This window comes from Polypterus senegalus, chromosome 7 (genome assembly GCF_016835505.1).
Source record: "Polypterus senegalus isolate Bchr_013 chromosome 7, ASM1683550v1, whole genome shotgun sequence".
NCBI lineage: Eukaryota > Metazoa > Chordata > Cladistia > Polypteriformes > Polypteridae > Polypterus > Polypterus senegalus.
Window position 1 is genome coordinate 117,230,852 of NC_053160.1, and position 19,851 is coordinate 117,250,702.

The window sequence follows — 19,851 nt, forward strand, 5'->3', positions numbered from 1 at the left end:
AAGACTTAAAAAGTTTTAGGATTTCTATCTATAAATTTAGCTCGGCCCTTCATAGATCCCGGCGTCAGATCCAACATTCACATACGTCTCAGTCTCAAATTGTCCTGTGCAGAAAAAGCAAGGCAGTAGTGCCTGTCTGCGCAGGCGGTTATTAATTACAGCTCTTCGTAGCCTGCCCACCGCCCCCTCCTCAGAAACCGCTGCTGGCACTTTCTGTCATATTGCACACCCTGGTCTGTGTAATAAACCACGGTATTCAGCCAAACGACGGCGTAGTCTAACGTGAAATTCACTCTGATGGATGACTATGATAGGCAGAATTCTAGCCCGTACCTCGCAGGGTAAGACCTGCTGTCGAGAAGTGACAGGCGCGTCAAACAAATCAGAGTCACGTACGATGGGAGTGGGCGGGGCACCGCAACTGTGTGTTAAGTTAGGTTGCGCATAGTCGCAGGAGACGGAGGAATAGATACAGTGTAGCTGTTAATCTATTGGGAGAGGCTACAGTGTAGAAATCTGCAACATTGTGCTTGTGTCTTTTTTCTCCTATTTCGCGCAACATTCTGAAGATAAAAGCGCGTTATCTGAGTTGTAGAGGAAAAAAATAAATAAACAACGCATACTACACCATAAAGAAAGGACTATTTTGCGGTTGGAAATTTCAGCTGCAGTTGTACATTTGGCTTAAACATCACGTTGGAAATGTCCGAAAATAAGAAGACTGATTCGAAGTTGTCAACGACTGATAGGGTAGTTAAATGTGAGTATTGATCTGATTCTTATGTCTACGTGTAAAGAAATGTGGCGCTTACATTTGGTGACAGCCGCATTTTCTGGATGTCGGCGGATCCCCTCCTCTTTTAGAAAATTCGCTCTGGGTGTCGCTTTATTTAAAATTATGTTAGCGAAATCCGTAAAGCAGCGTAACAGGGAAAAGGGTGTAACTGTATGTGTAGAACTAGGAAGTGAGGGGTGCGATTTGCACGATTTGACAGGGTGTCAGCGTGTCTCTCGAACATTTGTTTCAGTTGCGATCGCTTGAAGTATTCCGTCTAAACATTTAGTGGGCTTATTGTGGCGGCAATAAGCTGCATTATGAAGAGATGAAAATGTGTGCTCAAAGTGGTTCTATTGTAAGCAGAGTATGCGAACGGAGCGAGTTGTTACTTCCTCGTTCAGCTTTTAATTCCCCACTATGTGTATCGCGCTTTACCACGGGTCATGCAGAAAAGCCTAGCAGGAGACTCAAGCTGCTTGTGAGCGTGGTACTAAGAGCTAGGATGGCACTGCGTCTGGCGCTCCGAGTTCATGCCTACTAATCGGCTTCAGCGGATCTTGCCGATCCGGCTTCACATTCGGCTGTGTATAGTAAATAGTGACATCCATATCGAGGAGACAAAACACCTGTATAAATGCGGCTTTTTCTTTAGCAAGACTGTCATCGTCTGTATTTTGCTGAACGAATTACTGGAATTTTTGAGCATGCTCCAATTCCGCAATTTTATCAGCTAATTGAGATTCGTGCATAGAGTGCTTATCGATCGGGAGTTCCTTTAAAAAAATGGTGTGTTAGGTGTGGATTGATTAGGATGTTGTGAAACGGGAAAGAGGTAATTCATGTTCTTGTCTCCTGCTAATTTTAACAAAGTTGCTTTAACATCTACAGCGCAGCATGGGCCTGTCATTCGCCTTAATCACGCAAATGTTACTGGCTTTGTAAAAAGTTTTCTTTGCTCTACAAAAAAATGAAAATTATTAAGACAAAAGAGGCTGAATCGGTGCGCCATTTAAAAAATCATTGACAGTCTATTATTTAATGATTTTTCCAATTAAATACGTTGGTTTGCGTTTGTTTGCAAAATATATGAGTACTGGTTTTACATCCTTCACTTTTCCTACATGTTTCGTTTAATAAAGATAACATTTTCAAACAAAAAATATATATAATTTAGGCTTGTAGGGAGCCTGATCGTATCCTGGCAGCACTGGGTTCAAGACAGAAAACAGTCGTGGATAGGGTATAATTTCATTGCAGGGTCTTCTGACACACACACGTACTTATCCAGGCACCTGTTAACCTTATTACTTATTAACCGAACCCCGCATTTTTTGGGGATGTGTACCCATTGGAAAACCCATACAAACACAGAAAGAATGTGCAAAATCCAAACGGACATCATGTGATGTGGCATTCAAACCCAGAATGCTGCATCCATTAAGTGGCAGTCCTACTTACTGCATTACAGTGTCTGCCGGTAATGGGAATGTGCATGCAATTTAAAGAATACTCTTGCATTATATAAATGTTTATGCTCCAGAAAAACCATAAGTCCAGTATATTGAAAAGAGAATTTGATTTGTACTAGGCATGTAAGTATTAACATGGAACATGTATGTATAATATAGATAGTTTATAGCCTAACGCTTGAAGAGAATTAAATTTAAAATTATATTACAATATTAGGTGTAAAATATCTTAAATTCATCCATCTATTCTTTGAACCCACTTAATTCCCAACCAGTTGCATTGGTTACCCAGAAGATACCAGTCCTGAACATGGCCACAGTTCCTTATGGAACATAATCATTCACTCCATCACAATGGGCAATTTAGATTTGCCAACCAACCCAATACACCCATCTCACCCATCTTTCGGATCTAAGAGGAAACCTAATATATCATGAGAAAAACCCCACACTAACAAAGAGAGAACAGTGCAGACCCCACACAGAAGCAGACTCTGCCATTGTGTATTTAAATATCCTCATCTGAGGTTACTACATTAATGGAAACTGTAATATATAATGTTTTTTACCCATCCATCTGTCAGTTGTTTACACTGACTTAATCCATTTCAGGGTTGCATTGGCCTGTGTCCATTTGGGAAGCATCAGTCACATGGCAAAAAGCAACTCTGATCCAACTTAATCAGAACTTACTCTCTCCCACACACCCACAATCATTTATATGGAGCCAGATTAGAATTATCAATTCGCCTAATGCACACGTCATTAGAATGTGGCAGGAACACATATGCAGACCCTAGGAGTATGTTCTTAAAATAAAGTATATCTTTGATGAAATGAATGTGAACATATCTGAATATTTGTTCCTAGGACTTGGCTTTGCATTTGTTATGAATACAAATATATCAAAGAGTATCCTCTTTTTAATAAAAGTAAAGGTGAACCAAAAACAGCTATATGGCGTTAAAAGAACTAACGTATGAGTGATGAGTTACATACTGTGTGTGTGTATATATGTTTATTTGTGTATATTTGTGTTTATATGTGATATATAATCATTATATGCTGGCTTAATACAAATTCATTTGTTTTGCTGAAACCATAGCAACAGTTTTTCTAACCAATACTAAACTGTGTGTATCGAATCTCAGAAGCAGAACAAATGTAATACAGGGAGGACCAGGCCATTTTGTATTGACCTGCTATAATTTTCTATTACGTGTATGTAGATTGAAATAATTTGGCCCAAGCACCATTACAATGTTTCTTTATTTCTGTTTGTTTTGTGAAACTAAAGCCACAGAGAAGATGACTGGTTATTTTTCTAAGATGTAGTTGTGTATTTTCTAGCACATTATTCTCTCATGCCACTGGAAGCAGTGTGAAATGTTGGCAAAGTCAATTGGGCAATATTTATGTGTGTTTGGGGGATGAGTTTGAATAATTGTTCAATGTTGTATGCCTCTAAGTGCGACTTAAACATTGAAGACTCAGTCACCTTTGGTATCCTTTGAAGAGTACTGCATTGTTGCTGGGCATTTAATATGTTCGCAAGTACTGTATATCATTAGTATATACACAATTTGTGTTCCCTTCCAGGTGAAAAGAATGTACATTCAGATGTAAATTAAAGGTTTGTTTGTAGTAATGCTATAATGAGTTTCAGGAAAGCTTTGATTCTTTATTTCATGATTCTAGATAAATTGTAAATTACATATAGTCAATATCTTTCTCAGATTTCTCAATTTTTTTTAGCTGTATGTAAGAACTGCTATGTATGCATTGTTGTAGTTGATAATGGTTTTTGAGGGTTGTTTAAGAAAGTAAATGAGCCCTGGATACCATTGCATAATAATACTGTCCACCACACCAGTGAAACACTCATTCATGGTATGGAACGTAGGTAAAAGCACAGCCTATTGTGGAGAAGATTGGAGTTCAGTTTTTGGTTTTTAAGGTTCGGTTTGGTTTGTTGTATTACTTGTTCTCCCAGTTCATGACCTAGGAGTCTGAGGAAGCATTCAAGCTGGTATTTCTAGGGAAATTGCTTAGAGTTAGAAAGTAGTCATACCCAAAAATCATGGCTTCTGCTTTGGTAGGCCCATATATTTCATATTTGTGTTGTGCAGAAAGGTGTCATGTAACTGCACAGCCTTGATAACCCCATTTATAAATATGTATGTACATGACAGTATGAAATTTGATATTCTGATGTTGAAAAAAGCATGTGCTTCACCTGTCACAGAATGGTCCCACCTAGCCCTGTACCTACCACCTTTTGTTTCTTTGAAAAACATGGAACTTAGCCTGTTGTGTGATATCTGCCACCTCTGCTCTGCTCATAAGATAGTAGGTGCTGCTAAATGTTCACCTGTTGCAGCACCTGTCATAGATGACCAGCTTCTGGAGACCTCCTGTGTGTTTAAACAACATTAGAAAATTAACACTGTGTCACCATGCTGTGTGATGGAAATCAGTGTAATATACAAGCCTTCAGTACTTAAAATAAGAAACATGGACATGGAGTTCTCTTCTAGCTAAAGTCTGTGTATATCAGCACAATATGTCTTCTTTATGTCTTTCACAATTCAGTACAAAAATGCAGTATCGATATAAAGTGTATTAAAAGGATAAAAAAATCCAATTGCTTATAATTGAAGCAGGATTTTTTTAAAGAATGATGGTTACTAAGATGTAGTTGGATAGCTAGATTGAAAGTGAAAGAAGTGGTTCTAAGATGCATGGGTATGTTTAAGTTATCTGAGTGGAATCTGTTGACATTCTGAGCCCAAAGGATATTTTTACCTCTATTTTTTATGTTTAAATGAGTTGGACACATTGTTTTATATTTAATGAGATGTATGAAAGTATCTTGCATACACACAAAATGGAAATGTCACTTTATTGCTGTAAATTGTCCTCTTTCTTTTTACTTTATTCTGCTTGGTCACTACAGAGATGTCATACGACAATATGCAGGCTTATGTTGTATATATACCTAAGTAACTGTTATTAATATGGAAAATTTTTCTGTAAGCTTGTTCCAGTGTCTTCTTAGTTTTAGAAGAGCATCTTTTAATCTCTGAGAACAGCAGAAACATGGAAATGTTACAGCATAGTTTATGTAAGTTCTGTTTACAGCAGCCTGTTTGAAACCAGCAAAGACCCTGAATGCTTTGCTTTGAGTGAAAGGACATGTTTAGAATAATATTTAAAAGGCAGTAAAAAAGATAATAGTATGATGCTGTATGTAATTTTCTTTTTCAACTCCAATTCCAACACTATGTCCCAACCACAGTGTCATCTCGGTGATATAAAAATACTGATAGGATGCAAATACTATGCTCTGTAAACCACACTCATTTTCTGTAAAAAATTGCAATTGGAGACCTTAACAAAAATGAGGTGACAAAACACTCTATCATCTTACCTAATGTTTAAAGTTGAACCACTCAGCTTTCAAGGTTATTTCATTATTAAACCCTTGACTTTTTAAATGCAAGCTAATACAGGAAATAAGGTGGCTAAGTTGTACACATATAGGTTGATGTATGCAGTAGTTTTTAGTTTCCACGTCACAGATATATTCTGTGATTTGCTTCTGTATGTCAGTGCATAATATTATGAACAATGATGACCCTGGACTTTATGCTTGGCTGAAACAAGTATTTTTCCTCCGTGTATTCATGCTTAGTTTGGTAACTTATGAGCAGCTGTGTATTCTGTACTGTTTGTTTTGGCACCTCTTAGGTTTGTTGACTTTAAACTTCTTTTATGTGTATGTTTGTATTTACATAATATTGTGATGCAGAGCTGTAACTCTGACAGTATAAACAACTCTGAGGTGCTTAATGAGGTAATCATGTTCATGTCATTGAGGATCTAAGAGATTTACAGACTTATAAAAATATGATCCTTGATAGGTGGCCATTCTGTTTTTTTGGGGGTCTGTTTGGCCTCATTAAGTAATAAAGGTTGTCTTACAACTTCACCCTCTGTCCGTGTGTTGCTTCTTGCATCTTCCTTGACAAAATTTGAAGGGCCTTTTACCTATTCGATGTCTTTAAAGCTGTCAGTATCCTTTTTATTTCCTTGCCCCTCCCCCAGCAAGTGCATATAGCATATAGCGCTTTAGACACTACACAAGAGACTCTAGCTCCAGCTCCAAATCAATGCTTACTAAGGTGGAAGAAAATTGTTCTTTCATAAAGCAAGCTTATACTAGGATGGGAGAGTTGGCAGCAAATTGATGGCTAATAAGTCCACTGGCTGCTACTGTGGTGTTCATTAAGTGGTTAAGAGAAAAGCACTGACAAAGCTAAGCTAGTTTTTGAAGTTGTGGTCTTGTAACAACAGTGAAGAGAAGAGTCTGGTCTTAGCAGTGAGCTGAGGGCCTTATAAAATTATACTAAATGTAGCTGTATATCTGAAGACTGTAATGTTGTAATACATTTTTCTTTAATATTTATGTCACTATATCTGGACAATACTGTTATGAGCTTCATTCACATTTGCATGCTAAGTTTGGCACACAGGGGCTCAGCATTTAGAATCGCTAGCCAAGCATAGACTAGATAGCCAAAAGACAACTGGAGGATTGTATAGTTAGCTTAAACACAGAACAGTATTTTTGTCCTTTACAAAATTTTCTTTCCTTGTTGGGAGAATGAGAACCGGCATGTAAGCATTATGATATTTCTGTATTTTGTGGAGGAGGAGTTCAGTCCCTACCTGCCCTTGTTTGGAGACAGAGAAGACCAGCAAGTGAAGCAGACAGTATTAAAAGGCTTGGACAACAGCCAAACCCTTTGAAGCAAGTGTCGGACCTTCGTCCGAAAACCCTCTCAGCGTGGAGACGAAAAATGGCAGACTGCGTAGATCCAGACTCCCACCTGGATAAAAGTCTTTGTCATATGCTTCCTGTCTGTAACCGCGTCAACCGTCAGTAAATGTAAACTAAAGTATATTTTTCTCATGTGATTCTTATACCGCCGTAATCACAATGGGAGGGATATCGCCTTTTCTGTCATATTACTATATTGTTTAGTTACTTAATGTGCCGCAATTTCAAAAGAACACATTTCCGGAGAGTTACTGCCTCTTAAGGAAACATGTAAACAAACATAATATTTAATGTACAAACTGGAAACTATCTGCTTGACTTTTCTTATTGTTGTTGTATATTAAAACCTGCTTTATTCATGGAATATCCCTGTAAAAGGAAAAGGTATAACTTGCATGGTGCAATAACATTATTTCCCCTGCAATTAACAGTTACTTTACATTTACTTATTTGGCTGATGCCTTTATCTAAGGCAACTAACAATATTTCTTATACAATTGATTCTCTTACTTTTTACTGATTGGAGCACAGGGAGGTCAAGTGACTTGCTCAGGGTCATCCAGTGTCACTAGAGGGATCTGAACCTGCAACCTCAGGGTTTGAAGTCCAAACCTTAAACCAATATATTTGTGAATTTCCCCTTGGGATTAATAAAGTATCTATCTATCTAATCTATCTAATCTATCTATCTAATCTATCTAATCTATCTAATCTATCTAATCTATCTAATCTATCTATCTATCTATCTATCTATCTATCTATCTATCTACCACACTGCTTGCATCCCACTGTAATTGGATGAGTTCAATGAGTACTCCCGTAGCTCGTCAGCCTGCTCCTTAATTTTTTTCAATACTTCCTGGATGGACAAGAAAAATTAAAATTGAGGGAATTTTAGTGGGATGTCTTGCAGTGTATAATGTAGTGAACTGTCCAAAAATGGGTACCAGTCGCACTAACTTCAGTGCTTGAGAGCTAATGAAGATTTGTGCATTCATCACATAATCACATGCATTGCCTTTAATTTTTCTATTCATTAATCCAGTTGCTGTGCTGATACTGTACCAGCTTATAGCAGTGCAACTTTATAAACATACTTTTACAGTGGTTTTCTGTATTGGTTGCTGGCTAGCAGTATGCTGTATTGTATGTATAAAATATTAACTTTATAATTTAAAATTATAGCGGGAACAGGATATATGAGGAGAGTGGAGTTACAGTGTCTTAAAGTTTTCAATAGGACAACAATTCAAAGAACAATAGAGCAGGAAGGGAAGGTAGCACTTTCTGTTACGAAAATGAGCCAGAATTCTGTTAACATATGTCATGTGCTGAGGCAAACTGTTGTCAGATTATTTCAGTTTAGAAGATAATTTCTTTCCTCATACATATGTCAAACTACTTTACTGTTTAGACACCCTTGTACACAGCTTTAGTTTTAAACATTACTTTCTGATATAAATAAATCTATTTAATGTGGGTTTTTTCTATCCATATACAAAAGAAACCAAAATTATAAACCTTTTTACCTTCTATGGATACCTCACCTTACTTTTATCCATGTGACATAAAAGGACTTACTGTGTATGTATTTAGTAGGGTTGTCAAAATTACAAATAAGTTTCGATTTTAAAATTACTTAAAACTCATTTTTCATAGTATCGATTCTATAGCCTATGTTTTTCTGGTTCGTTCTGGCTTTTGATAATTAAACCTTGTAGGATATCAATCAGCATGGCTCGAGTTGCAACCCCATTTTCACCCATTCACACATATTAATAAGATGGCAACTCTGCAGCGTCAAAGTCTCCACCAGCTTGTTTAATTGACAAAGAGGGAAACGGGTGTGGCATCTGGAAATTCTTTGGTTTTTTGTCAAATAGAGACAGGTAACGACAAGATGCATGCAAACACTTATACAAGATTTTCTACTGCACAATACCAACTAAATAGGCTAACACAACTAATTTAGTCAAACACTTAAAGGACTGACACACAAGTCAATGCAAAGAATTTCAAGAATTATCTTATTTCTGAACTTCAAACATTCATAAGTATAAAACTGTGGGCTGTTGTGTTTGAATTAAGAATATGGTGTTTATTTTTTTTCTACCAGTTAAAACTTTTTTTGTAGTTAGTTAAATATTTAATGTATCACAACAGGGGTCTTCAATTATTTTTTTCTCTGGGCCAGTTGTATTCCATGATGTTTATTCAAGGGAAACACTCTTTAGCACCCTCACCACAAAGTGTTCTGCCATAGCATGTTTGTATGTGCAATTTTAAAATTATATTTCATCACATTTATTATGTAATGTATGGCGCTATAACTTTTCAGTTCTCCATTGCATACTGTAAATAGTAATAGTATTCCTCTGTGTGCTCACATACTTTAAGCTGTGCTTCAGAGTGTGTATTTAGTACATCAGGACTCTCATTTGCAGCCCAACAAAAGAAGAACATGTAGACATACTAGTCTTATTTGCAAAATCATTCACAATTTACAAAGACAACATAGTTCATGTACATAAAAATGCAATGTGCACTATTAGAATTTGTGTAAAGCCTTTAAGTATATTAGCGGCCTGTTTGTGTGTTATTTTTCTAAACCGTTATTTGTTCTTTTTACTTGAAGGTTTTTTTAATGTTTGTTTTAATATTTTTATGTATACTGTACTCTTTACAAAAATCGTAGTACTTATTCAATTAGCATTTAATAACATTTGTAACATTTTATTCTGCTACAGTATTTGTTCTCATCAGTGTAAAAAAAACTGTTGACTGGATTTAAACTTCTGTAATTTTCTTTTATTATAGAACTTTACTCTTACCTTTTACAAAAGATTGTACTACGTGAAGTATTTGCATTTAATGACTTAAATATCTGTTTCAATTAATGTAAAGATTTTAATGCAAATAGAATTGCAATTTATTTAAATACGGTTTTATTGAGTAACATTGTAATACTGCATTGGGTATAGAAAATAGTTTTGCATTTTAATACTGAATAGTATATTGAAGTTTTATACTTTGGTATTGTGACAACCCTAGTATTTAGTTACTTTTCTATATCTGCCTTAATCTGTCAAATATGATGTTAAGCAAGTGAAGGCAGGCCCTTTTCCACACTATACTTGTGTTTTTTAAATACTTATACTGTGTCTGTGTATTCTATTTTCACAATTTCATTTACAGGAGTTAGGTATCAACATATATGATTTGCTTTGTTACATCTCTTTGTGTGTTATTTCTTATTGGTATTTACTATTTCAAAGGAATTTTATCATTGAGTTTAAAGGAAGGTGTTATTCCTTCTCTGCTTTTCATAGAATCAACTTTATAAACGTTTTTGGAATTGACTTGACTAGTAGAAGTTAAGTGTTGGATGTTACCTTGGAGTGTTGGAAAGGCTTACCACTATGAGACAAATGGAGACCAGCAAAGGTTTGCAAGACCACAGACAGGCTGTACTCGAATGTCTGTGGATTAACATCAAATGTAGGGTAGACCACAGTGAGTTAAGACATGGATTCTGGCCCATCATCTAGAAAATCCAAAGATCAGATAGTGAGAGATTATTTTGCTGCTGAAATGAAATAAAAAAAAAAAAAGAGTCATTTTCAAAATGCTCAAACAATATGTGAGCTTCACCAGTCACAGCAGGTCAGTCAGATGGTTGAAGAAATTACTGCCACATATACACAAAAAGCTGTTTGCCAAAGTCTTCCCTTCCAGTTATGGCACACTAGTCAGATACATGATGAAGATGTTACAGCACAGGCACAAGTAGCTGCTCACTCTGGGTGACTTAATTAACAAAACCCAAAAAATGAATATTTTGTTCTGTTTTTGACTGCCGTTTTGGCAGGCACCTTCTGGCTATGTGTTGCGCTGATGCTTTACTGACATAGAAGATCAGGACACATTATAGTTGTTTACATATATTTTTATACTTGGAGCACAAGCAATTTAGGTGATTTATTGAGAATCACCCAGTGTGTCAGAAGTGGGAATGGAACTGGCAGACTTATTGTTTAAGATAAAATGCCTGAACCTCTATAAACACTGCAGTTAAAAATGCCAAAGACAGTCTGTCCACTTAAATACTGTCCCAATTGACCTGACTTAGAGACATATTTTCTCCATCTTGTACTGGGAAGAACCTGGAGAATCCTCAATGTATTCTTAGTTCACTTCATTTGGTAAAGTAATTTAAGAATACTAAAGGATGTGTTAGGTTTCCAGTAGTGTTTTAAAAAGTGATTTGTCACTGAAATTTTTTATCACACCTGGGCCCTTATCTTAGAGCTATTCACTAATAGAGGTTTGTAGTACTAACAAAAAAGTGATATCTCAATATTTTCTTGAATTTTGTTGATAATGATTGATAGATGACATTGTGCATCCTTCAAAAATGTCTTTGTAAAAAGTCTTATATTGTACTAGCTCTGGCTTTCTCTTGTTAATAGGATATTAAGTATTTCTTACTAATTGTAATAATGGAAACAACATACTGTATTTAAGGAAAACATGTCTTGTGCATTTAGATAAAACTGAAGCATTTAACTAAAACAATACAAATACATGGAAATCACCATTGCAAAGTATTATTTAGATCAAACAGTGTAAGTATGAGTAAACAATTTCTAAATGGCCTACAGGATTTACTTTGTAAAAATTTGCACAAAGACCTTCAAAACTGCTACAATGAAAGCAACAGACACTTCCCATTAAGGTAAACAAGACATGGAATTGAAGGGAAATAAAATACTAATCTTAACTGAACTACAGGACATTAATAAACATTTGGTTCCTCTGCTTTAAGGTGAATTGTACCGTATATAATTAAGAAATAAATCTAACATACAGTATTGTAATAAAAGTCACTAAATCTAAACTTCAGGTTCTGTCAAATACTGCTAAAGAAAAGAAAAAAAAAACAATTATAACATTTGTAAGCAAGTTAATCCCTTCAGGTTTTGTCAAATATTGCACAAAGATACAAAAACTAGCCTATAGTATTTTTCAACAAATGACTAACTTCAAGTTCTGTCCAATATTGCACAAAGATAACCATTAAAAAAATGTAGCCAAATGACATTAACCTCCTGCAGTTTATTTACCAGAGTTTGGCGACATGAATCATATAATTTTGGCAGAACTGTTTGACTGAAATATTTTGAGCCAGGCAGTGTGTATCTTAGGTCTAAAGTATTCAAAGTTGTTTGAAACCATCTCTCTCATCTGCTCGAATTGACACCATGTCTTTTGCAATGTAATTGGTGACAGTGTTTCTTATCTGTTGTTTTTCTTGTTTTAGGGCACTTTTTTGCAAAATAATTGCGGTAAAGTTTGCTTAGTTGTGTTATTGTACTGGTATATTGGCTGGCTTATGCCTGTGTTTGATAGCTGACTCCCAATGTTTATCATATTCTTCATATTCTGTGTGGTGGTTAGGTTGTAGATGGTGAAACAAGTTTGTTGTTGAGCTGTCTTTAATGGCAGCCTATTTCAAAAATTGTTTGCAGACTGGTGTCTTTAGAGCAATATCCGTCTTTTCAAAGCCAAACCACTTCCATGCAAGTAAGGATGATCCATGTCTAGCAATTAAAATTAATGCTATAGATTGCAAGGCTGGTGGTGTCTTTATTTTGTCTCCTGGTGCTATTTATTCATTTTTAACTAGCTAGGTTAGCTTAACTTGTACAGCGGTGACCATGTATGCCTATACTAGCACACTACATGTACAGTATTCTCAATGTACACATGCTTAGGTCTATCCTACTAGGTTACATGTCACAGTGATTTCATGGACTCTCAAGGCAGGTTTTTGATTGATTTCTTGCAAAGTGAGTGACATACTTGCTAATGTATGCTCACACATTGTTAAAACAACAATTAGGATTTTGTTGTAGATGATACATATTCAGTAGTCAAATAATTTGACCAGTATTTTAAGAGTAGCTGAAGTGCAGCAATGTCAGAATGCTGGTTGTAGCAGTTAAGGCACATCGAGTGCTTTCAACTTCAGGTTATTCTTAAAAATGGTACTTTCACTGAAGAGCCAAGTATACTATACACAGATACACAAAGGAATCTGCAAACAAAACAAAAAATAATATTGATCTTCTAACAGAAAAAAGCCATATAGTACAAAATCACAAATATACATTTTTTAACACTAATTAAAGTTGCTTTGTGTCCTCCATTTATTAGACATGGGCTAGCTACATGCATTGTATCATGGCACAGCCAACTGTAATGATTTCCACAGAAAACCTTAAGTTCTCGCCATGCCTCTGTCATTGGTAATAATACATCCCACTCATCATTGTCTAAAAACTTCCCAGCTAATGCAGTGTGTTGTGGAAAAAGTGTGTGTGTGTGTTATTTACTGGACAAAAAAGAGGACTCATATGATTTTGGAATAGTAAAAATGAGTACATTTTGGATTTTTTGGAAAATTTATATATCTTGCACTTTAAAAAGAATCCACAGCAGCTAAAAAGGGAATATCAAAAACCACTTCTATATTAGCCCTCCAACTCAAATTATAACCAACAGATCTGTAGTTTATTACTACATTTTTAAAAGTGTGGGTAACCATAATATCACAGCATTAGAACACAATGTGCAGACTGGAGTAGATACATAAATTATTTCTTTATACATTACTATCATATAAATTGTCACAGATTAAGATCTTTATTTTCTTGCTTTACACAATTGTCTGATGACTATAATAATGAGTAAACCCTCCATTTTAAATATTTGTGGTTTAATGATTTTTATTTGGTATTTTCTATGTCTTAGCTATATACAAAAGATATTGCATTGTTTCTGTCTAGTTGAAGTAGGAGTGAGTTACAGAAAGATGTGACCTTGTCTATTCTTTTTCACATTCCTCATTTCAGAACAAGTTTTGTGCAGTGACAATATCTTATTTTAGTGGCATTATCAGACAGTTTAAATGCTTGTCCATATATTGCTATGTATATGTATAATGTGTTTATGTATGTATGTATGTTTAAGGCATCTTTCAACATCTGCAATAAGATGCTGCAGATGTTCTATCAGATGGTTGTGGCAAGCACCCTCTTCTACGCGGTGGTGTGCTGGGGAGGCAGCATAAAGAAGAGGGACGCCTCGCGCCTGGACAAACTGGTGAGGAAGGCAGGCTCTATTATAGGCATGGAGCTAGACAGTTTGACATCTGTGGCAATAAGCTCATGCCTTCTGGTGCACGATGTCAACGCAGCACGGAGAAAAAAAAGATAGAGACAAATATATGGGACACTGAGTATAAATTTATGGTACTTGTAAAAGTTAGCTTTTTTTAGTTTTATTCTCTCAATCACATTCACGCTGTAACATCCCTCACTCCCCCCACCTTCTGATGTGACTCTAAGTAACAGTGCCAGCCTAAATTTACACCCGAACTGATGCTGCTAGTTTTCAAATAATATTGCATTAGTGTCCCATATATTTGTCTCTTTCTTTTTTTTCTCCGTGCTGCGTTAACATCGTGCAACAGAAGGCATGAGCTTATTTATTGCAGCAGGATCAACGCACATGCACTGTTCAAGGCATGAGCGGGGCCACTGTGAAAAGAAGAGTGTTCATCGCTCATATTGCAAAAGAACATTCGTTGTCGCATCTTACTAGAAAGGGCGATGGAAAAAGAAAAGGAGGATGCAACATTAACATCATAAATCGTAAGGTGCATACTAATTCTGCGTGAGCAGGAATACTCAGTAAAACTGAATAAAAAAGTGATGGTGAGATACGAAGAAGGCAGATTCACAAGCGTTTGTATGTCAGCTTTTATCCCTCCAGATCAGATAATGTCCAGTTCCATTGCCTCAAAACACCACTCACATCTACAGTTATTCCCAGTTTCCAATAAAAACTAACAGTGTCAGATCCCTGGGTGGAAGGGCGGTAGTATGTATCGTGATCGTGAGTGAGAGAATAAAAGTGAAAAAAAAAAAGGTAACTTTTACAAGTACTGTACTATAAATGTACACGGTCTGTTACAGACGCAAACCAAATGTATGTGTTTACTATATAATATTAACAATAAGAGCAGCTCACTACTGAAAATGGCAAATGTAGGAGACAGTAGGGATCGAACCTGTGGCCTCTTGATTACAAGTCAGCAAATCTTACCGCTACGCCACAGAAGCTGTTGTATTCTCCTTGAACCTTTTTTGAAAGTGTTTATTTGATCTTTGGACTTAAGGCTTCACACATTCTATAGTTTATGCCTAAATTTTATGTATGTTTTAACAATGTGTTCACACAGATTACTGTACAAATGGAACACACATGAAATGTGTGTGTTTCAAATAACGATCTATTATTTCCACTCTAAAACTCCAGCAGTTCACTTCCTGATAATCAAACAAGGCATGAGCTGGGTGAAGTTTGTGCACATTCTAAGTCAGTGGGGGGATGGAATAGCAGGCTGCTTGCTGCTTGTCTTAATCGTCATATTTACAGGACAAAAGACGCTGACGGAGAGGTGCGAACGGATTTAAGGTGGGCCGGATTTACGAGTTTTCTCATAGGTTCTGGTAATTCTAGTGTTAATGCTTACAGATCTGTAAATGGTGTTTACGTTAGCACTTATTAAGGTATTATATATAATAGAATCGTTCATTATTTTTTTTGAAAGTAGGATAAAATTTGTGTTATTCGGTTGAAGAGATACAGTCGGACTTCGCTAAATTGAGCTCAAAGGGACACGAAAAAAAAATTTGAGTTACGGAGTTTTCAAGTTAGGGAGTTGTTGACATTGTTGCCGTATTCTTCCTCATCCCGACTCTCAGATTTCCTTTTGTTCCTCGTTTTCCACCTCAGCAATAATGTCAGCGTCCGTTAGATAGATAGATAGATAGATAGATACTTTATTAATCCCAAGGGGAAATTCACATAATCCAGCAGCAGTATACTGATACAAAGAAACAATATTAAATTAAATAGTAATAAAAATGAAAAAAATTAAAATAAAATTAATGTTAGCATTTACTCCCCCGGGTGGAATTGAAGAGTCGCATAGTGTGGGGGAGGAACGATCTCCCCAGTCTGTCAGTGGAGCAGGACAGTGACAAAAGTCTGTCACTTAAGCTACTCCTCTGTCTGGAGATGACACTGTTAAGTGGATGCAGTGGATTCTTCATGATTGACAGGAGTTTGCTTAGTGCCCGTCGCTCTGCCACAGATGTTAAACTGTCCAACTTTAATCCTACAATGGAGCCTGCCTTCTTAACAAGTTTGTCCAGGCGTGAGGCGTCTTTCATCTTTATGCTGCCACCCCAGCACACCACCGCGTAGAAGAGGGCACTCGCCACAACCGTCTGGTAGAACATCTGCAGCATCTTACTGCAGATGTTGAAGGATGCCAACCTTCTCAGAAAGTATAGTCTGCTCTGACCTTTCTTACATAGAGCATCAGTATTGGCAGTCCAGTCCAATTTGTCATCCAGCTGCACTCCCAGATATTTATAGGTCTGCACCCTCTGCACACAGTCACCTCTGATGATCACAGGGTCCATGAGGGGCCTGGGCCTCCTAAAATCCACCACCAGCTCCTTGGTCTTGCTGGTGTTAAGGTGTAAGTGGTTTGAGTCGCACCATTTAACAAAGTCTTTGATTAACTTTCTGTACTCCTCCTGCCCACTCCTGATGCAGCCCACAATAGCAGTGTCATCAGCGAACTTTTGCACGTGGCAGGACTCCGAGTCATATTGGAAGTCTGATGTATATAGATTGAACAGGACCGAGAAAGTACAGTCCCCTGGCGCCTGTATTGCTGCACACAATGTCAGACCTGCAGTTCCCAAGACGCACATATTGAGGTCTGTCTGTAAGATAGTCCACAATCCATGCCACAGGTGTGAATCTACTCCCATCTCAGTCAGCTTATCCCTAAGGAGCAGAGGTTGGATGGTGTTGAAGGCGCTAGAGAAGTCCAAAACATAATTCTTACAGCACCACTGCCTCTGTCCAGGTGGGAGAGGGATCGATGAAGCATATAGATGATGGCATCCTCCGCTCCCACCTTCTCCTGGTATGCGAACTGCAGAGGGTCGAGGGCTGGCGGCCCTGTGGCCTCAGGTGGTGAAGCAGCAGCCGCTCCATGGTCTTCATCAGATGTGACGTCAGAGCAACAGGCCGGAAGTCATTCAGCTCACTAGGACGTGATACCTTTGGGACAGGAGTGATACAAGATGTTTTCCAAAGCCTTGGGACTCTCCCTGTTCCAGGCTCAGGTTGAAGATGCGCTGTAGAGGACTCCCCAGTTCCAACGCACAGGCCTTCAGCAATCGTGGCGATACACCATCTGGACCCGCTGCTTTGCTGGCACAAAGTCTTTTCAGCTCTCTGCTCACCTGGGCTGCTGTAATTGTGGGTGGGGATGTCTCACCTATGCTGGTATCAGCAGAAGGATGGTTGGAGGATGCAGTACTCGAGGTGAGAGTGGGTTACTGTGATCAAACCTATTAAAGAAGTTGTTCATTTGGTTTGCTCTCTCCACGTCTGTCTTGATGGCGGCACCCCGCTTCGAGCTGCAGCCAGTGATATTCTTCATCCCATCCCACACTTCCTTTATGCTGTTGTTCTGCAACTTCTGCTCCAGCTTTCTCCTGTACTGCTCTTTCGCCCCTGAGCTGGACTCGCGTTCCTTCTGCCGCACTTCAGCTCATGCTTATCACCACCTTTAAAAGCCCTTTTCTTCTGGTTCAAAAGGCCCTTGATGTCACTTGTAATCCATGGCTTGTTGTTAGCATAGCAGCATACTGTTCTTACTGGAACTACAATGTCCATACAGAAGTTGATGTAATCAGTTGTGCATTCAACAGCCTCTTCAATGTTCTCACTATGTGACCCAAGCAATATATCCCAGTCTGTAGTTCCAAAGCAGTCTCTCAGAGCCTGCTCTGCCTCAGGGACCACTTCCTGAATGAGCGTGTAGTTGTAGGTAGCGCCTCACTCTTGGTTTGTATTGAGGCTGAAGCAGAACCAGGTTATGATCTGCTTTCCCAAGCGCAGGCAGTGGGTGGCGCTGTATGCGTCTTTAACGCTTGCATATAGTAGGTCAATAGTCCTGTTTCCCAGTGTTACAATCCACATACTGGGAGAAGGCAGGTAATGTTTTGTCCAGCGTTACATGGTTAAAGTCTCCAGCGATTAGCACAAGTGCCTCAGGGTGCTGCGTTTGTAACTTAGCAACTGCGGAATGGATGATGTCACTTGCCATCTCCGCGTTCGCTTGAGGGGGGATGTAAACAATAACAACAATCACGTGTCCAAACTCTCTGGGCAAGTAATAGGCGCAGACTTACGGCCAACAGTTCGATGTCCCTGCAGCAAGTGGAGATTTTAACGCTTACATGTCCTGAGTTGCACCACTTTGTATTGACATAGAGAGCGAGTCCTCCTCCTTTCTTCTTTCCACAGTTACTTGCGTCTCTGTCCGCTCTAACTGTGCTAAACCCGGGTAGCTCCACGTTAGCATCTGGGATGATAGACGTTAGCCACGTTTCACTAAAACACAGCAAGCTGCATTCTCTGTAGGTTCTGACATTTTTCACCAGCACAACCAGTTCGTCGATCTTATTTGGTAGTGAGTTTACATTTCCCAGGATCACAGAAGGCACCGACGGTTTATAACGCCATTTTCTCTGAAGTTGTCTTGATTTAATCTTATCTTTTATCTTTGCGCCGGCTCGGCTGCCCCGATATCATCTTCTTACCTCGTCAGGTAAATAAGGAACCACACCGGCATAAGCATTTCTTCTCAGTGCTTTAAGCTGACTACTTGAATAGGCGATTCTCGGAGTGTAAAAATCCATGTCAAATAGTAAAATAGTAAAAAGTGTCCAGGGAGCAATTCCACATAAAAGAAAGTGGTAGAAGTGATCAGTGAAATAGAGAAAAATAGAGATAAAAAGGTAAAAAGATAAAGTCATATACGGAGCTGCTGGAAAGGCTGCCACTCGGATGCGGCGCCGGAAATATTCCTAATGTTCTCCACAAACATTCACCGCACTGTCAACTTCAAGAAAATCTTGAAAGGACACTTTCTTATTGGCGCCAGTAGCTGTCAGAACCATGGACCATTCTTCGGGGCTTGCAAGTGCGTCATCTGTTTCCATTGACATTCCCTCCAAGTGCTCCTCTAAATCGTCAACTGTTTGCTGTCCAAAACCTGCTTTTTTTGAAGCAATTCTTGATTGTTACCTCTGGAACTTCATCCCAAGCTCTCTGGGCCATTCGCATCGCTTCTAGCAGGTCAATTCCTAGTGGGTGTTTATCTTCGATATCCCGCAGCAATTTTCTTACAATGAGTTTGCGGTATCGCAACTTGAAATTGTTAATGATGCCCTGGTCGAGAGGTTGAAGTTTAGATGTCGTGTTCGGTGGCAAAAACTTGATTGTCACAGCTTTCATGACAGGGATATGGTTATGTGCTGTGCAATTGTAGATGAAAAGAATGATTCTTCTTTTCTTCCAGACCATCGCTGCATCCACTTTCTTCAGCCACTTGGAGAAAAGCTCTGATGTCATCCAAGCTTTCTTATTGGCCTCGTAATGCATAGGTAGCGATTTCACATTTTTGAAGCCTCTGGGTTTCAATGATTTTCCAATCAACAATGCGGGCAATTTTTCTAACCCACTCAAGTTTGCGCCCAAAAGAAGAGTCACACGCTCCTTACTTTTTTTTCCTGCAGTGGCAAGGTTCACCTTTGAAAGTC

General features: G+C 38.1%; 1 protein-coding gene across 1 annotated transcript in view; it reads left to right on the top strand.

Moving 5' to 3' along the window:
* Positions 1 to 430: 430 nt before the first annotated feature.
* The window catches only part of LOC120532800 (serine/threonine-protein phosphatase 2B catalytic subunit alpha isoform-like), a 396,980-nt gene continuing 377,559 nt past the window's right edge, over positions 431 to 19,851 (top strand). Inside the window, 1 exon segment of the mRNA XM_039759182.1 lies at positions 431 to 760. Within this exon segment, the coding sequence (XP_039615116.1) occupies positions 703 to 760 (58 nt within the window). The 5' untranslated portion in view covers positions 431 to 702.